Source organism: Tachyglossus aculeatus, chromosome 3 (genome assembly GCF_015852505.1).
Source record: "Tachyglossus aculeatus isolate mTacAcu1 chromosome 3, mTacAcu1.pri, whole genome shotgun sequence".
Classification (NCBI taxonomy): domain Eukaryota; kingdom Metazoa; phylum Chordata; class Mammalia; order Monotremata; family Tachyglossidae; genus Tachyglossus; species Tachyglossus aculeatus.
In genome coordinates this window covers 99,982,116-99,997,580 of record NC_052068.1, presented here as the reverse complement: position 1 = coordinate 99,997,580, position 15,465 = coordinate 99,982,116, and the positions used below count along the sequence as shown (strand labels likewise).

Genomic DNA, 15,465 nt, shown 5'->3' with positions numbered 1-15,465 from the left:
GCTTTTAGCCCCTTTAGCTAGACTATAGCAGAGACAACACAGAGAACTTGCACTGTTAACCCTTAATATAATGGACATTTTATATTAAAGTCCATTTGAACCAATTTAATAAGCAAGGATGAACAAATAAACCACATTTTTGATACGTTTAATTTGTTATATTCAGCAATTAAATCTTTACTTTGTGTGCAGCTGTCCCCTTATTAGACTCCTTAAGATCAGTGGTTGGCAAAGTTTCTCAGCCTAACCCTATTTTAGTTAACTTTTTAAAATCCACTTAAGGAGAGGAAAACTCCAGATTCAATTATCATTCCAAGTTTCCCTTCCAACCTTTACCAACAATACTCCTTTACACCAAAATTTTAACATTCCAGTTTATCAAAAATTATACAAAGGACCAACATGTCTTCCATTCATTTTCTTTTCACCACATATTTGGTTAATTCCACAGTGAACTTGTAAAGGCAAGCTTCCTTATTCAAATGATCGCATTTATACCAGCCAGATATATATAATATATATATATTCCAAATGTAGCAAGATGACAGTTTGTATTTAATTTGCTTATAAACCTCTTTTACCAAATTAGCAAAATTGAATGCAGTAGAATTTCAGAAATATTGATTGAATCACCACACCTACAGCCATTCCTAGGCTGGGAGAACAATGGCAAATTCTCTCCCAATTACCTCCACTGCAGTTTCTTGAGAGAGGTGCCTTCTCTCAAAGGAATTCCCTTTTAATCTTCTGTTCTAATAGCTCTGGCCCTGAAGGCAAATTGGTTAAGTTTCCTAAACCCATGCCTTAATTGCAAATTTCTTGCAAGTAAATGGGTGATTTCCTGAATAGCTGAGAGAAGGGAGAAGAATGAAAAATCCTAGGCCAATAAGATGACTCTCAATCTGCAGAGCTACCCAAATTCAGCTAGGAATTTCTCTGCAATGAACAATACATGTTTTCACAACACTGGCCATTTCATTCAAACATAACTCATCTGCTTTCTAATTATGTACAATTCAAAAAAGGGAACTAAGATTCAGTTCAATTCAATTGTATTTATTGAGTGCTTACTGTGGGCAGAGCACTGTACTAAGCGCTTGGAAAGTGCAATTCAGCAATAAATAAAGGGGTTATTATTGTTAGAGAAGCAGCACCAGAGGTCATGGGTTCTAATCCCAGCTCTGCCACATGTCTGCTGTGTGACCTTGGGCATGTCAGTTAACTTCTCTGAGCCTCAGTTCCCTCATCTGTAAAATGGGGATTAAGATTGTGAGCTCCACGTGGGACAATTTGATCACCCTGTATCCCCCCCAAGTGCTTAGAACAGTACTTTGCATATAGTAAGCGCTTAACAAATGCCATCATTATTTATTAAGACACTAGCTACTGTCAGGTCTATTTATTCAATCATATTTACTGAGTGCTTACTGTGCGTAAAGCGCTGTAGTTAGTGCTTAAGCACTGTACTGACAACGAGCAAAGACTAGGTGGTGGGCAATTGGCTGAGGAGTTTGGACAGGGTGAACAGTCCCAAACCCAAGGGCCGATGAAGATTCTTTGGGGAATTGTGGGAGATGGGGAGAAGCAATGGATTGAATGATTAAGACTGTCCTCCTCTACTGCTCAAAGCTCTGCCTCATTTTGCTTGGGGAGGTCTGTCTTTCCCCCAACCCCTCCCACAACCTTCTAAAATGGACTGAATCCTGCAATAAAAGAACCTGCCCGTCCATCAGCCTAGGTCCACCGCCATATAGATACTAATACTTTTTAAAATATCACTGCTGACAATTGGTGTGACTAGAAAATGAGTTCCTGTACGTTTATTGTTTATTATATTGAAATCTCCCAAGTGCCTAGTACATTGATCTGCGTCACAATAAATATGACTGAATGAACTGAAGATTTCATACATCTGCTACCCACAGAAAAATCCTCGACCTTTCAGAACTGAACAAGGAATACTTACGTCCGAGGTTTTCTTAAACTGTAGGCTTCTCTGTTTATGCATGCTGTCCATTAAAACTTCTATCTGTGAAGAAAATAGCATCCATGTGATTAATAATCACAATGAAAAGACAACATTTGGGCCAACTCTACTGCAGCTTGGACATATGACCTCATCAGCCTACAACGTGCACAGTGTGGTTTAATGTCATCACCTACCTCGGGGTTTCATTCCTCATTATCGCCAAGATCCTCCCTTTCCTCTCCATCCAAACCCCTACCTTGTTGGTTCAATCTCTCATCCTATCCCAACTGGATTACTGCATCGGCCTCCTCTCTGATCTCCCATCCTCCTGTCTCTCCCTGCTTCAGTCTACACTTCACTCTGCTGCCCGGATTATCTCTGTGCAGAAACGCTCTGGGCATGTCACTCCCCTCCTCAAAAATCTCCAGTGTTTGCCCATCAACCTTCACATGAAGCAAAAACTCCTCACTCTCAGCTTCAAGGCTCTCCATCACCTTGCTCCCTCCTGCCTCACCTCCCTTCTCTCCTTCTACAGCCCAGACAGCAACCTCCGCTCCTCTGCCGCTAAGCTCCTCACTGGGCCTCGTTCTCGCCTGTTCCGCTGTTAACCCCTGGCCCACGTCCTACCTCTGGCCCGGAATGCCCTCCCTCCCTCCTCACATCCACCAAACTAGTTCTCTTCCCCCCTTCAAAGCCCTACTGAGAGCTCACCTCCTCTAGGAGGCCTTCCCAGACTGAGCCCCCCTTTTCCTCTCCTCCTCCTCCCCTCCCCATCGTTCTCCGCTCCCTCCCTCTGCCTTACCCCCTTCCCCTCCCCACAGAATTTGTGTATATTTGCACATATTTATTACTCTATTTTATTAATGTTGTCTATATAGCTGTAATTCTATTCATTCTGATGGTATTGACACCTGTCTACTGGTTTTGTCTTGTTGTCTGCCTCCCCCTTCTAGAATGTGAGCCCGTTGTTGGGTAGGGACCATCTCAATATGTTGCCGATTTGTACTTCCCAAGCGCTTAGTACAGTGCTCTGCACACAGTAAGTGCTCAATAAATACAATTGAGTGAATGAATGAATTCATCTTGGTTCTTTTGTTAAAAAAAAACAACAAAACGAGGTTGTCGACCCGCTGCTCTTGTGTAAAAAATGCTGTTTCTGTTTCAGGTTCCTTAACACAAAGAGTCATCCCAGATTAGGAAACTACCTCACTACCACTGTTTTAATGAAACTGATTATAAGGCACTTTTCTAAATGCAGTCTCACCATACAATTGCCTAAGGGTAGTGGTAATGACAAAGCTCACTGTGGGCTGGGAGTGTGTCTGTTATATTATTGTGTAGTACTCGCCTGAGCACTTTAGTACAGTGTGCTGCACACAGTAAGTGCTCAGTAAATACCACTGATTTCCTCCCCCCTAAAATCCGACCTCTCCTCTCCATCCAAACTGCTGCCACGTTAATCCTATCACTTAGCCTAGCCCTCCTGGATTCTATCTATCAGCCTCCTTGCTAACCTTCCTGTCCCGTTTCTCCTCACTCCAGTCCATACTTCACTTGGCTGCCCAGGCCATTTTGCTACAAAAATGTAAAGGCCAAGTTTCCCCACTTCTCAAAGACACGCCAGTCGTTGCCCATCCACCTCTGCCTTGAAAAGAAACTCCTCACCATGGGCTATAAAGCACTCAATCACCTTGCCCACTACCTCACTTGGCTACTCTCCTACTCCAAACCAGCCCGCACACTTTGCTCCTCTAATGCTAACCTTTTCACTGTACCTCAATCTTGTCTATCTCGCCATTGACCTCTCTCCCACGGCCTGCCTCTGGCCTGGAACACCCTCCCTCTTCATATCCGACAAACAATGACTCTTCTCCACCCTTCGAAGCCTTACTGAAGGCACATCTCCTCCGAGAGGCCCTCCCTGACTAAACCCTCCTTTCCTCTTCTCCCACTCCCATCTGCGTCGCCCCGACTTGCTCCCTTTATTCACCCCCTACTGAGCCCCACAAGATTTACGTATATGTCTGTAATTTATCCATATTAATGTCTGTCTCCCCCTCTAGACCGTCAGCTGGTTGTGGGCAGGGAATGTGTCTCTTATATTGTTACTCTGTGCTCTCCCAAGTGCTTAGTATAGTGCTATGCACACAGTAAGCGCTCAGTAAATATGATTGTCAACTGCCTGACTGAGACACTTGTCCCCTGGGGAGTCTGCTGGCCAGAACACCATCTTGCCACAATCTCTGGAACCTTGGGAAAATTGTGGCTGATCAGAGCAACAAATGACAACCCCGCTTGGCATGGTGAGAACCCAGAGGGGCCAAGCCCTCCAGCAATCAATCAATCAACTGTATTTATTGAGCACTTACACTGTGCAGAGCACTGTACTAAGCGCTTGGGAGAGTACGATAGAACAGATTTGGTAGACACGTTCCCTGCCCACAATGGGAAGCACCACGGCATACGGGATAGAGCCCGGGCCTGGGAGTCAGAAGGTCATGGCTTCTAATCCCAGCTCCACCACTGTTACCTCATCTGTAAAATGGGAATTAAGACTGTAAGCCCCATGCGGGATAGGGACCGTGTCCGACCTGATTAACCTGTACAACCCCAGCACTTAAAACAGTGCTTGGCACAAATTAAGTGCCCAACGGGTATCATAATTATTATTATTAATGTGTGTAGTCTATTCTAGAGCAATTATTGCTGCTCATCTTGTTGCTATAATAATAATTATGGTATTTCTTAAGCGTTTACTACATGCCAAGCACTGTTTTAAGCGCTGAATAATGATGGCATTTGTTAAGCACTTACTATGCAGCATGACCTAGTGGAGAGAGTGTGGACCTGGGAATCTGAGGACCTGGGTTCTACTCCCAGCTGGGACATTTTCCTGCTGTGGACCTTGGGCAAGTCACTTAACTTCTCTGGGCCTCGGTTTCCTCATGCATAAAATGGGGATTCAATACCTGTTCTCCCTCTTAGACTGCAAGGCTTTATGTGATACAGGAACTATGTCTGACCTCATCAACTTGTATCTGTCCCAGGGCTTAGTACAGTGCTTTACTCACAGTCAGTACTTTACAAACACCAAAATATCTTGAATTTGTTGGTTTTTACTGAATTAGCCTGGTTGGTGCCCCTTCATGGGCCATGTATGTTCTTCCTCTATTTTTGAGACTGTGAAACCCCAAGGCCCAAGTGCTTAGTCCGATGTTTCACACAAATTCACCTTTGAACAAATGTCGGAAATAAAAGGAATAAGTATATCACTGTCTTTGGGCCCCAAGGAGGTCTGTAGAATAAGAACCGTGGTGCCTGTTGAGCACTTACTGTGTATGAGGCACTGTACTAAGTGCTTGGGTGGACACAAGCAAATCGGCTTGGAAGCACGGATCTGAGACTGTGTACTACAGACAGTGCGCATGGCAAGGTCTTTGTTAGAAAAATGACTCCAGCTGATCTCAAGACTGTGGAGTCTGAAACTGTATGGTCCTTTTGCTTCCCAGCTAAAGGGACCTCCCAACAGTCTGATCTATTTAATAATGATGGTATTTGTTACGCACTTACTGTGTGCCAAGCACTGTTCTAAGCACTGGGGTGGATACAGAGTAATCAGCTTGCCCCACGTGGGGCTCACAGTTTTAATCCCCATTTTCCAGATGAGACAACCGAGGCACTGAGAAGTTAAGTGGCTTGCCCAAGGTCCCACAGCAGACAAATGGCGGAGCCAGGATTAGAACCCACATCCTCTGACTCCCAAGCCCAGGCTCTTGCCACTAAGCCACGCTGCTTCCCCCCCATCTCCCCGCAATCCACACACAATACAATAGGGTAGAGTTGGTAGAAACTAGCTACCTTCTCTTGGTGCTTGGAAAGAGCCAGGCTTTCAGAAAGCAACTGAAAAAAAAACTGGGGGGGGAGGGGTAAGGGGTTTGGCTAGTGAAAAGGAGAAGTCAGCATTGACCCATTTCCCCAGGGCCTTGCATCAAAAGAGAAAATACAAGTGTCCCAGTGAGGAAGTAAAATCAATCGCCCTTACTGCAATATAAGTAATTAAAGAATGTATATATGCACTTCGGACTTTCCAAAGTCTAAGGTTGGGGTTGCTTCCTGAAGCCGAGAGAACTCGAAATTGCAGAAAAACGGCCGGGTAAGTATAAAATACGCCAGAGATTTACAGAGTGTAGGGAGTTGCCTTCCCCTAGAGATCACTGAGTGTTTGCCAACTTCAGCAGTGGAAGTTCAGGTATTTTGCAATATTGACAAAACTGCCCCCAGAATGACCCAGGGCAGGGCAAGGGGTAAAGAACAGAAAGAAAAGTTCCAAGATGGGGAGGGGAATAAAATGAATTCAAGCTCTCCTCCTTCAAAGTACAGCAAAAATCTTAAATTATGGTATTGGTTAAGCATTTACTAAGTTTTGGAATCTGTACTAAGCGCTGGGGTGGATACAAGCAAATTGGGTTGGACATAGTCCCTGTCCCAAGTGGGGCTCATAGTCTCAAACCCCCTTTTACAGACAGTGCTTTGCACACAGTAGGCGCTCGATAAGTACAATTGAATGAATGAATGATTGAGGTAACTGAGGCCCAGAGAAGGTAAGTAACTCGCCCAAGGTCACACACAGCAGACAAGTAGCAGAGACGAATTTAAAGCCCAAAGGCCCAGTCCAGAGAACTTGACCATCTCTCCTCGAGTGACCCCACCTGCTGGCTCTGCTTCTGGTTCCAGCTGCCTCTGTTTCTGGTAATCTGCACACAGGCCCCTGCTCTGCAGGATCAATTCCACACCAGCCTCCCCTGTTTTGAATGTTTCCCTGGTTGACCTATTAATTTCCACATTGGGGTGCCAGTATACTGTTTGCCCCCTCCCTTCACCATTTTCGGCTTTCATGGGGTTTCCATGAAACCCCTTTCCTTTCCTCTCATTCATTCATTCATTCAACCGTATTTATTGAGCACTTACTGTGTGCAGAGCACTGTACTAAGCGCTTGGGAAGTACAAGTCTGCTACCACGCTTAATACAATCACTCATCATCTCCCCCCGGATTACTCCATCAGCTTTCTTACTGACCTCCCAGCCTCTTGTCTCTGCCCACTCCAGTCCATACTTCACTGCCGCCGGGATCACTTGGATACCAAAATATTCAAGCCATGTTTCCCCACTCCTCAAAACACTCCAATGGTTGCCCATCCACCTCCACATCAAATAAAAACTCCTCACCACTGGCTTCAAAGCACTCAATCACTTTGTTCCCTCCTACCTCACCTAGCTACTTTCCTACTTACAACCCAGTCTGCACACTTTGGTTCTCTAATGCTAGCCTTCTCCACTGTGCCTCGATGCCGTCTATCTCCCCGCAGACCCCTCATCCAAGTTCTGCCTCTGGCCAGGGGCACCCTCTAATCCGACAGACAACGACTCCCCCCTGCACCTTCAGAGCCTTATTGAAGGCCCATATCCTCCAAGAAGCCTTTCCTGACTAAGCCCCCCTTTCCTCTTCTCTCACTCCCATCTGTGTCGCCCTGATTTACTCCCTTTGTTCCCCTGCCCCCCGCTCGCCCCCGCAGTCCCAAATAACTTATGTACATATCTGGAATGCATTTATTTATATTAATGTCTGTCTCCCCCAGGCCCCTGGAATGCATTTATTTATATTAATGTCTGTCTCCCCCAGGCCCCAGAATGTAAGCTTGCTGTAGGCAGGGAACCCATCTGTTTATTGTTGTATTGTTCTCTCTCAAACAGTACAGAGCTCTGCATACAGTAAGCCCTGTATGCTCAATGGAAAGAGCATGGGCTTTGGAGTCAGTGGTCATGGGTTCAAATCCCTGCTCCGCCAATTGTCAGCCGTGTGACTTTGGGCAAGTCACTTATCTTCTCTGTGCCTCAGTTACCTCATCTGTAAAATGGGGATTGACTGTGAGCCCCCTGTGGGACAACCTGATCACCTAGTAACCTCCCCAGCACTTAGAACAGTGCTTTGCACATACTAAGTGCTTAATAAATGCCATTATTATTATTATTATTAATTATATTATATTCGTTATGTTATATTATTATTATTAATAATAATAATATGACTGACTAAATGGGTTTACATAATAATCATCAGTCGTATTTATTGAGCGCTTACTGTGTGCAGAGCACTGTACTAAGCACTTGGGAAGTACAAGTTGGAAACATATAGAGACAGTCCCTACCCAACAGTGGGCTCACAGTCTAAAAGACTGTACATAATCATAGTTACATAATCACTGGCCCTAGAGCGATGCTGCTAATGGCGAATACTACTCATGTAACTGAACAAGGCAACATGTGGCAAACTCTTCCAGCTCGCTGTGACCAGATAAAGATTGCAAAGACGGCCAGGGGTTGTCTACGTAGAGACCGTCTCTCTAGACGGTCTGCTCATTGTGGACAAGGGAGCGTGTCTACCAACTCTGTTGTGCTGCACTCTCCCAAGCACTTAATACGGTGCTCTGCACATAGTAAGTGCTCAATAAATGCCATTGATTGATATGTAAGTGCTAGATTGGAGGAGGGGGAAGAGACTTGCTTGGGCGACTCAGAAGTGCTGAGTGGTAATGGGCAATGGGAAGAGAAGAATGAGGTGGGGAGAAAAAGTTTCAGATCAAGCTAAGGAAAAGCGGGAGTAGATGGCTGGGGAGCTACATGGTGGACTGGTGTGCCAAAGCTTTTTATGGAAAGAGGACCAAGAAGGCAAAAATACAGTCCCAGGTGCTGCAAATATTAAGCATGACATGAGAAGCCGCGTGGCCTACTCGATAGAGCCCGGGCCTGGGAGTCAGAAGGACCTGGGTTTTAATCCCAGCTCCACCACTTGTCTGCTGTGTGAACTCTGGCAACTCGTTTCACTTCTCTGTGCCTCAGTTCCCTCACCTGTAAAATGGGGATTAAGATTGTGTGGGACAGGGACTGTGTGTGACTCACTGTGGGCAGGGAATGTGCCTGTCATTTTGTTACACTGTACTCTCCCAAGCGCTTAGTACGGTGCTCTGCACACAGTAAGTGTTCAATAAATACAATTGACTGTCAACTTCTCTAGCACTTAGTATGCTGGCACATAGTAAGCACTTGGCAAAATAAAATAAAATAAAATAAATTATAACAAGAGCCAGCCTTTTTGTGAGCAGAATCTGGCTGGGATTGTAGGGTCCCACACTGACCTTTTCATTCATTCATTCAATCGTATTTTTTGAGCGCTTACCGTGTGCAGAGAACTGTACTAAGCACTTGGGAGAGTACAATGTAACAAAATGACAGGCACATTCCCTGCCCACAGTGAGTCGCTTGGAAAGTACAATTTGGTAACAGAGACAATCCCTACCCAACAACAGGCGCAGCCACACATACACTCGAAGACGGATTTCACCTGAGGTACCTTCTTGGAAAACCAAAGACAATTATACTATACAGGGTGTAAGATCATTCTCTAGACTGTAAGCTCAAGCAGGGAATGTGTCCACTAATTCTGCTGTTATCATACTCCCTCAGGTGCTTAGGACAGTGCTCTGCACATAGTAAGCACTCAATAAATACCATCAATTGATAGGGTGGAGAGATGAGAGATTCATCAGAAAAGGCCTACTGGAAGAGATGTGATTTCAGAAAGTATCAGGCAGGAGAAAGTGTGTGAGCCAAAAGGTCTAACAGTGTGGCCTAAAAGGAAAGAGCCTGGGCCTGGGAGTCAGAGACGTGGGTTCTAATCTTGCCACTCTGCCACTTGTCTGCTCTGTGGCCTCGGGCACGTCATGCAACTTCTCTGTGCTTCAGTTTCCTCAACTGTAAAATGGGGTTTAAGACTGCAAGCCACATACAGGACAGGAATTGTGTCCAACCCAATTATCTTGTATCTGTCCCAGAGCTTAGTACAGTGCCTAGCACATATTAAGCAATTAAATACCACAATCGTTATTATTATTAGGCTGGGCAAGAGAGATGATGAAAAAGAGTGAATAGATCGGCTTGAAAGAAGCAAAGCATATGAAATGGGCACAGCTCCACCACTTGTCTGCTGTGTGACCTTGGGCAAGTCACTTCACTTCTCTGGGTCTCAGTTACCTCATCTGTAAAATAGGGATTGAGACTGTGAGCTTTTAGACTGTGAGCCCCCCCTTTTGGACTGTGAGCCCACTGTTGGGTAGGGACTGTCTCTATGTGATGCCAATTTGTACTTCCCAAGCGCTTAGTACAGTGCTCTGCACATAGTAAGCGCTCAATAAATACGATTGATTGATTGATTGATTGACTGCAAGCCCCACGTGGGACAGGGACTATGTCCAACCCAATTTGCTTGTATCCACCCCAGCGCTCAGTACAGTGTCTGACACATAGTAAGCACTTAACAAATACCATTATAGTGGGAGAGGAGTGAGGATAAGTATAGGGGAGAGAGTTGACTGAGTGCTTTAAAGTCAGGTGTTTCTGTTTGATGAGCAGAATGGGCAACTGTTGGAGGTTTTTGAGGAGTGGGTTCTGAACTAAGTGTTCAGAATGATGTTTTACAAAAAGGATCTGGGGGGCAGGGGTGCAGAGTGAAGAATGGACTGGGAAAGGAAGAAAAGTCAACAACGAGGTGGGATGTCCTGCTGTCTCCTCAACATGAAGTTGTGTGGCAGTGAGCTTTGATTGGATACTGGAAGATTGACTCTATTCAAAGGCCTTAATCCTGAGCCTTAATTTAGAGTCAGGGCAGCAAGAACCATCTTTTCCCACACATTTGTGGAAGGCATTTTCATTCACGTATTGGTCTTTACAGCCACACAAAAGCCAGTAGTTTCATCCGTGGCATAATAGTAATCAAATTTGTGGCATTTGTTGAGCTTTCTGTGCCAAGCGCTGTGCTGAGCACAAGGTAGATATGACATAATCAGATCCGACACAGTCCCTGTCTCACGTGGGGCTCACTGTCTAAATGGGAGGAAGACAAGTCCTTAATCCCCATTTCACGAACGAGGAAACAGAAGCCCAGAGAAGTTGAGAGTTGCCCCAAGTCACACAACAGGCAAGTGACAGAAGTGGGATTAGAACTCAGGCTCCCTAACTCCCAGGTCCGTGATATTTCCCCTGGACTCGTGATGCCTCTTTGCTTCCCTAGAGCCATCTTCAAATCTTGAAGGACAAATATCCATGTTTGGGTGTTTCTGCGTGTGAAACATTGGGGGTTAGGGAATGCCATCCCGGCTTTGCCCAATCACAGGAAAAATCTGCCTGCTACCAACGGGGAGGGGGAAAAAATTGCTGAGCAAATTAGGGTTATCAGATAGCAGGCTAGCTAGTCTTTGTGGGAAATGCAGGAGAAAAGAAGTTACTATAGGAGGCAATTTGCTAATGCAACAGGGCTTTTCTCGTCTCTATTTCCAACCTGGTGAGATCATGACTTCATCCTCACTCTCAATGAGAAAGCAACAATTATTGTGACACCTCACACCTGCAAACGCACTAGAGGGGTGAAGATACCCTGAAGATACTCATCTCTTCTCACCTAGCTGAAATTTAGGGGACAAAATATTCTGGTCAATGCAAGCCCCCACACCTTCCCAACTTCCTTCTCCCTCGCCTCTCAGACATCCTGTAGTATGCGACAATACACTCAGCTCTTCTATAACATCTATTTTCACATAAACTCGTTATAGGCAGGGAACGTGTCTACCAATTCTCGTGTACTCTCCCAAGTACAGTGCACTGCACATAGTATGCGCTCAATAAATATGATTGTGATTGCATAATCGTAACACTAATGGTGACGTCTGTTAAGCACATACTATGTACTGAGCACTGTACTAAGTGCTGGGGTAGATACAAGTTAATCAAATTGGGCACAGTCCCTGCCCCACATGGGGCTCACAGTCTAAGTACGAGGGAGAACGGGAATTGAATCCCCACTTTACAGATGAGGAAACTGAGGCATGGAGAAGTTAAGGGACTTACGCAACGCCCCACAGCAGGCAGGAGGTGGAGCAGGAATTAGAACCCAAGTCCTCTGACTCCCAGGCTTGTGCTCTTTTCACTAAGCCGAACTGCTTTACATGTTTTGATTTGGATTACACTTCCATCTGCACCCCTTATTCACCCCTCCCTCAACCCCAACACTTACATACATATCCACAGTTTATTTTATTTCAATGCTGGTCTCCCCTCCTAGCTCACTGTGGGCAGGGAACGTGTCTACCAACTCTGTTCCACTGTACTCTCGCAAATAAGCGCTCAATAAATACCAGTGATTGATCGACTGTTTCGGACAGAATGTGAGTTGCAGATTAGAGAACTTTTCCTCTGGCTGCAAGCTTCTTCCTGGAGGCAGAGTCATCTGGTGGCGGGAGAAAGGATTATGGGTACGGCACTGCATGGCGTTGATCACAGGGTGAGGGCTACATTATAAGTTTTACTTCAAGAGGGGTTCTATAGGAACTGAACCCTTGTGGTAGAGGAAAACTGGGTGTACAGTGTTTCGATATTCCTGCCATCATCAATCAGTCAATCAACAGTATTTACTGAGCGCTTACTGCGTGCAGAGCACGGTACTAAGCACTTGGGAGAGTACAATAGAACAGACACATTCCAGGCAACCACTGAAATATCACTGAGTCTGGCTGACCTCCATAGAGAAGCAGCATGGCTTAGTGGAAACAGCACAGGCTTGGGAGTCAGAGGTTGTGGGTTCTAATCCCAGCTCCTCCACTAATCAGCTGTATGACTTTGGACTAGTCACTTGACTTCTTTGGGCCTCACTTCCCTCATCTGTAAAAGCGGGATGAAGACTGTGAGCCCCACGTGGGACAACCTGATTACCTTGTATCTAACCCAGAGCTTAGAACAGTGCTTGGCACATAGTAAGCACTTAACAGATACCATCGTCATCATCATACGTACCAATCAAGCCAAGAAACCCTCAGGGCTCTCTGCTCGAAGCAGGCAGCATTTCGGCTCATGGAAAAACCTCACCTTTTTCCGCTGTATCTTTTGCTTTTCCCTGAATTCCTCCATTTTCCTGGCCTCATCCCTCAGGGTTTGTGCCAGTTGGATGTGACCTTGCCCCACATTGTCGACCTCTACAAAGAGGAAAAAACAAAAACAAAAAAAAGGGGAAGTTGCGAAAGAGAACTTCCCAAAGTTTGAAGTGAAAATAGGTTACCCACACTTAGAAAGAATAAGAAAGCAAGCTAGGTACTGTAGATACTGCTAGATACTGTACTAAGTCCTGGGGTAGATTCAAGATAATCAGGCTGAATCACTCAATGTTATTTATTGAGCGCTTACTGTGTGCAGAGCACTGAACTAAACAGTTGGGAGAGCACAACGTAACCCTCCCTGCCCAAAACAAATCACTCAGTCCCTGTCCCACGTGGGGTCAGAGTCTCAGTACGAGGGAGTAGGATTTAATCCCCATTGCACAGATGAGGAAATTGAGACATAGAGAAAACATGACTTGCCCAAGCTCATATGGCAGACAAGTGGAAGACGCAGGATTAGAACCCAGGTCCTCTGGCTCCCAGGCCCATGCCCTTTCCACTAGGCCACCCTGCTTCATTATCGGTTTACTGAGGTTGTTCATGGATTGATTTCAATTTAGGAAAACAACACTTACTGGAATTATCTGTGACCTCACTGCACTCGTTTGATTTTATTCCCCAACTGGACCAGACCCTGAAAAGGAACTGGGCCAGGCAAAAGAGAAAATATGCCCAGGGAATATCAAAATATAAAATTCAACTTAGAACGTTAGCACTGTCCTGTCCTCAAGACTACCAGTGTTCACTGGCCTCAGATACCTCTATGTCCCTGGCAAGGACAGAAAGGGCTGGGAAAGTTTTGCAATCACCTCTTATAACCTCCGTTTTAACTTTTAAATTATGCAAATACCTGGTCGAGCTTAATTGTCTTTTCCTGATGCCAACAATTCTTGGGCATGGAAAGGGGCAAAGAACATCCATAAAGAAGGGGTGGGGGGGTGGAGAAGGGGAGAACGTTAACCACAGATAATGCAATTACCCCGAGCTAATTCTCATAAATTAGAGTGGATAGAGCCCGGGCCTGGGAGTCAAAGGTCAAGGGTTCTAATCCCTGACTCCACCACTTGTCTGCTGTGTGATTTTGTGTAAGTCACATCATTTCTTTGCGCCTCAGTTATCTCATCTGTAAAATGGGGATTGAGACTGTGAGCCCCACATGGGACAGGGACTGTATCCAATCCAATTTGCTTGTATCCACCCTAGGGCTTAGTACAGTGCCTGGCACAGAGCAAGCACTTAACAAATACCATATTTATTATTATTATTCACTAATCTAGCCCACAGTCCAAAGATGGACACAACGTCATCCAGAACACACTAAAATTTGAACCCTCTTCTCCAAGAAGCTATCCACAGTGGGAAGCCATCAGGTGTGAAGAGATGAAAACTGCCCCTAGAGCTTCCTTAATGTTTGATTTAGGGGGGCAGGAGCACCCTAATCTTGTGCCTGCCATCTTGGATTTCTCCATACTGAGGCAAAATTGAGAACAAATAAAAAAAATCACTTACGCAGTTTGAAGACTTCTAGAGCCCTCTTCAGGGTACTACAAAGCAAACATAGATGTCCAATTATCAATCTGGGTATGATCTGTTCAAGCTTTGTTAAAAACTGTCCCTGGTCCCCCTCCCCCAGCCCACGTTCCAACAACAAAAGGGAAAGTCTCCTAGGGAAGGGAGGATGGGAGAGAGTGTGTGGTTTAGTCGGGATGAAGATGACTGCAAGTTAGAGAAGCAGCGTGGTTCAATGGAAAGAGCACGGGCTTCGGAGTCGGAGGTCATGGGTTCAAATCCTGACTCCACCAATTGTCAGCTGGGTGACTTTGGGCAAGTCACTTAACTTCTCTGTGCTTCAGTTCCCTCACCTGTAAAATGGGGATTAAGACTGTGAGCCCCAAGTGGGACAACCCTGTATCCTCCCCAGTGCTTAGAACAGTGCTTTGCACATAGTAAGCACTTAATAAATGTCATCAAAATAAAAGTGGCTTTGCTTCAGGCAACTTTAACCTCGAGCAGGAAGAGTACCTCACTGAGCCCTGGGGAATGAACTCCTGTTGGAATTTTACATTCTCAGCACAATCAATCAATTAGTGGTCTTTATTGAGCGCTTACTGGATGCAGAGCACTGTACTGTAGAGAAGCAGCATGACGTAGTGGATAGAGTACGGGCCTGGGAGACAGAAGTTCATGAGTTCTAATCCAGGCTCTGCCACTCGTCTGCTGTGACCCTGGGCAAGTCGCTTGGCATCTCTGGGCCTCAGTTACCTCATCTGGAAAATGGGGGTTGAGACTGTGAGCCCCACATGGGACAGGAACTGTGTCCAACCCGATTTGCTTGTATCCACCCCAGCACTTGGTACAGTGTCTGGCACGTAGTGAGTACCTGACAAGTACCATCATCATCATTATTATTATTAGAATTCAACAGACTTGGTAGACACAGTTACAATCTGTATATC

The 15,465-nt window shown here is 45.4% G+C and overlaps 1 protein-coding gene across 1 annotated transcript in view; it reads right to left on the bottom strand.

Moving 5' to 3' along the window:
* The window catches only part of PSTPIP2 (proline-serine-threonine phosphatase interacting protein 2), an 81,238-nt gene that overhangs the window by 18,783 nt on the left and 46,990 nt on the right, over positions 1 to 15,465 (bottom strand). Inside the window, exons 4-6 of the mRNA XM_038744064.1 lie at positions 14,519 to 14,553; positions 12,942 to 13,048; positions 1,967 to 2,029 (exon numbers count right to left, since the gene is read on the bottom strand). Of these exons, the coding sequence (XP_038599992.1) occupies positions 1,967 to 2,029; positions 12,942 to 13,048; positions 14,519 to 14,553 (205 nt within the window). The remainder of the gene's footprint in view (positions 1 to 1,966; positions 2,030 to 12,941; positions 13,049 to 14,518; positions 14,554 to 15,465) is intronic.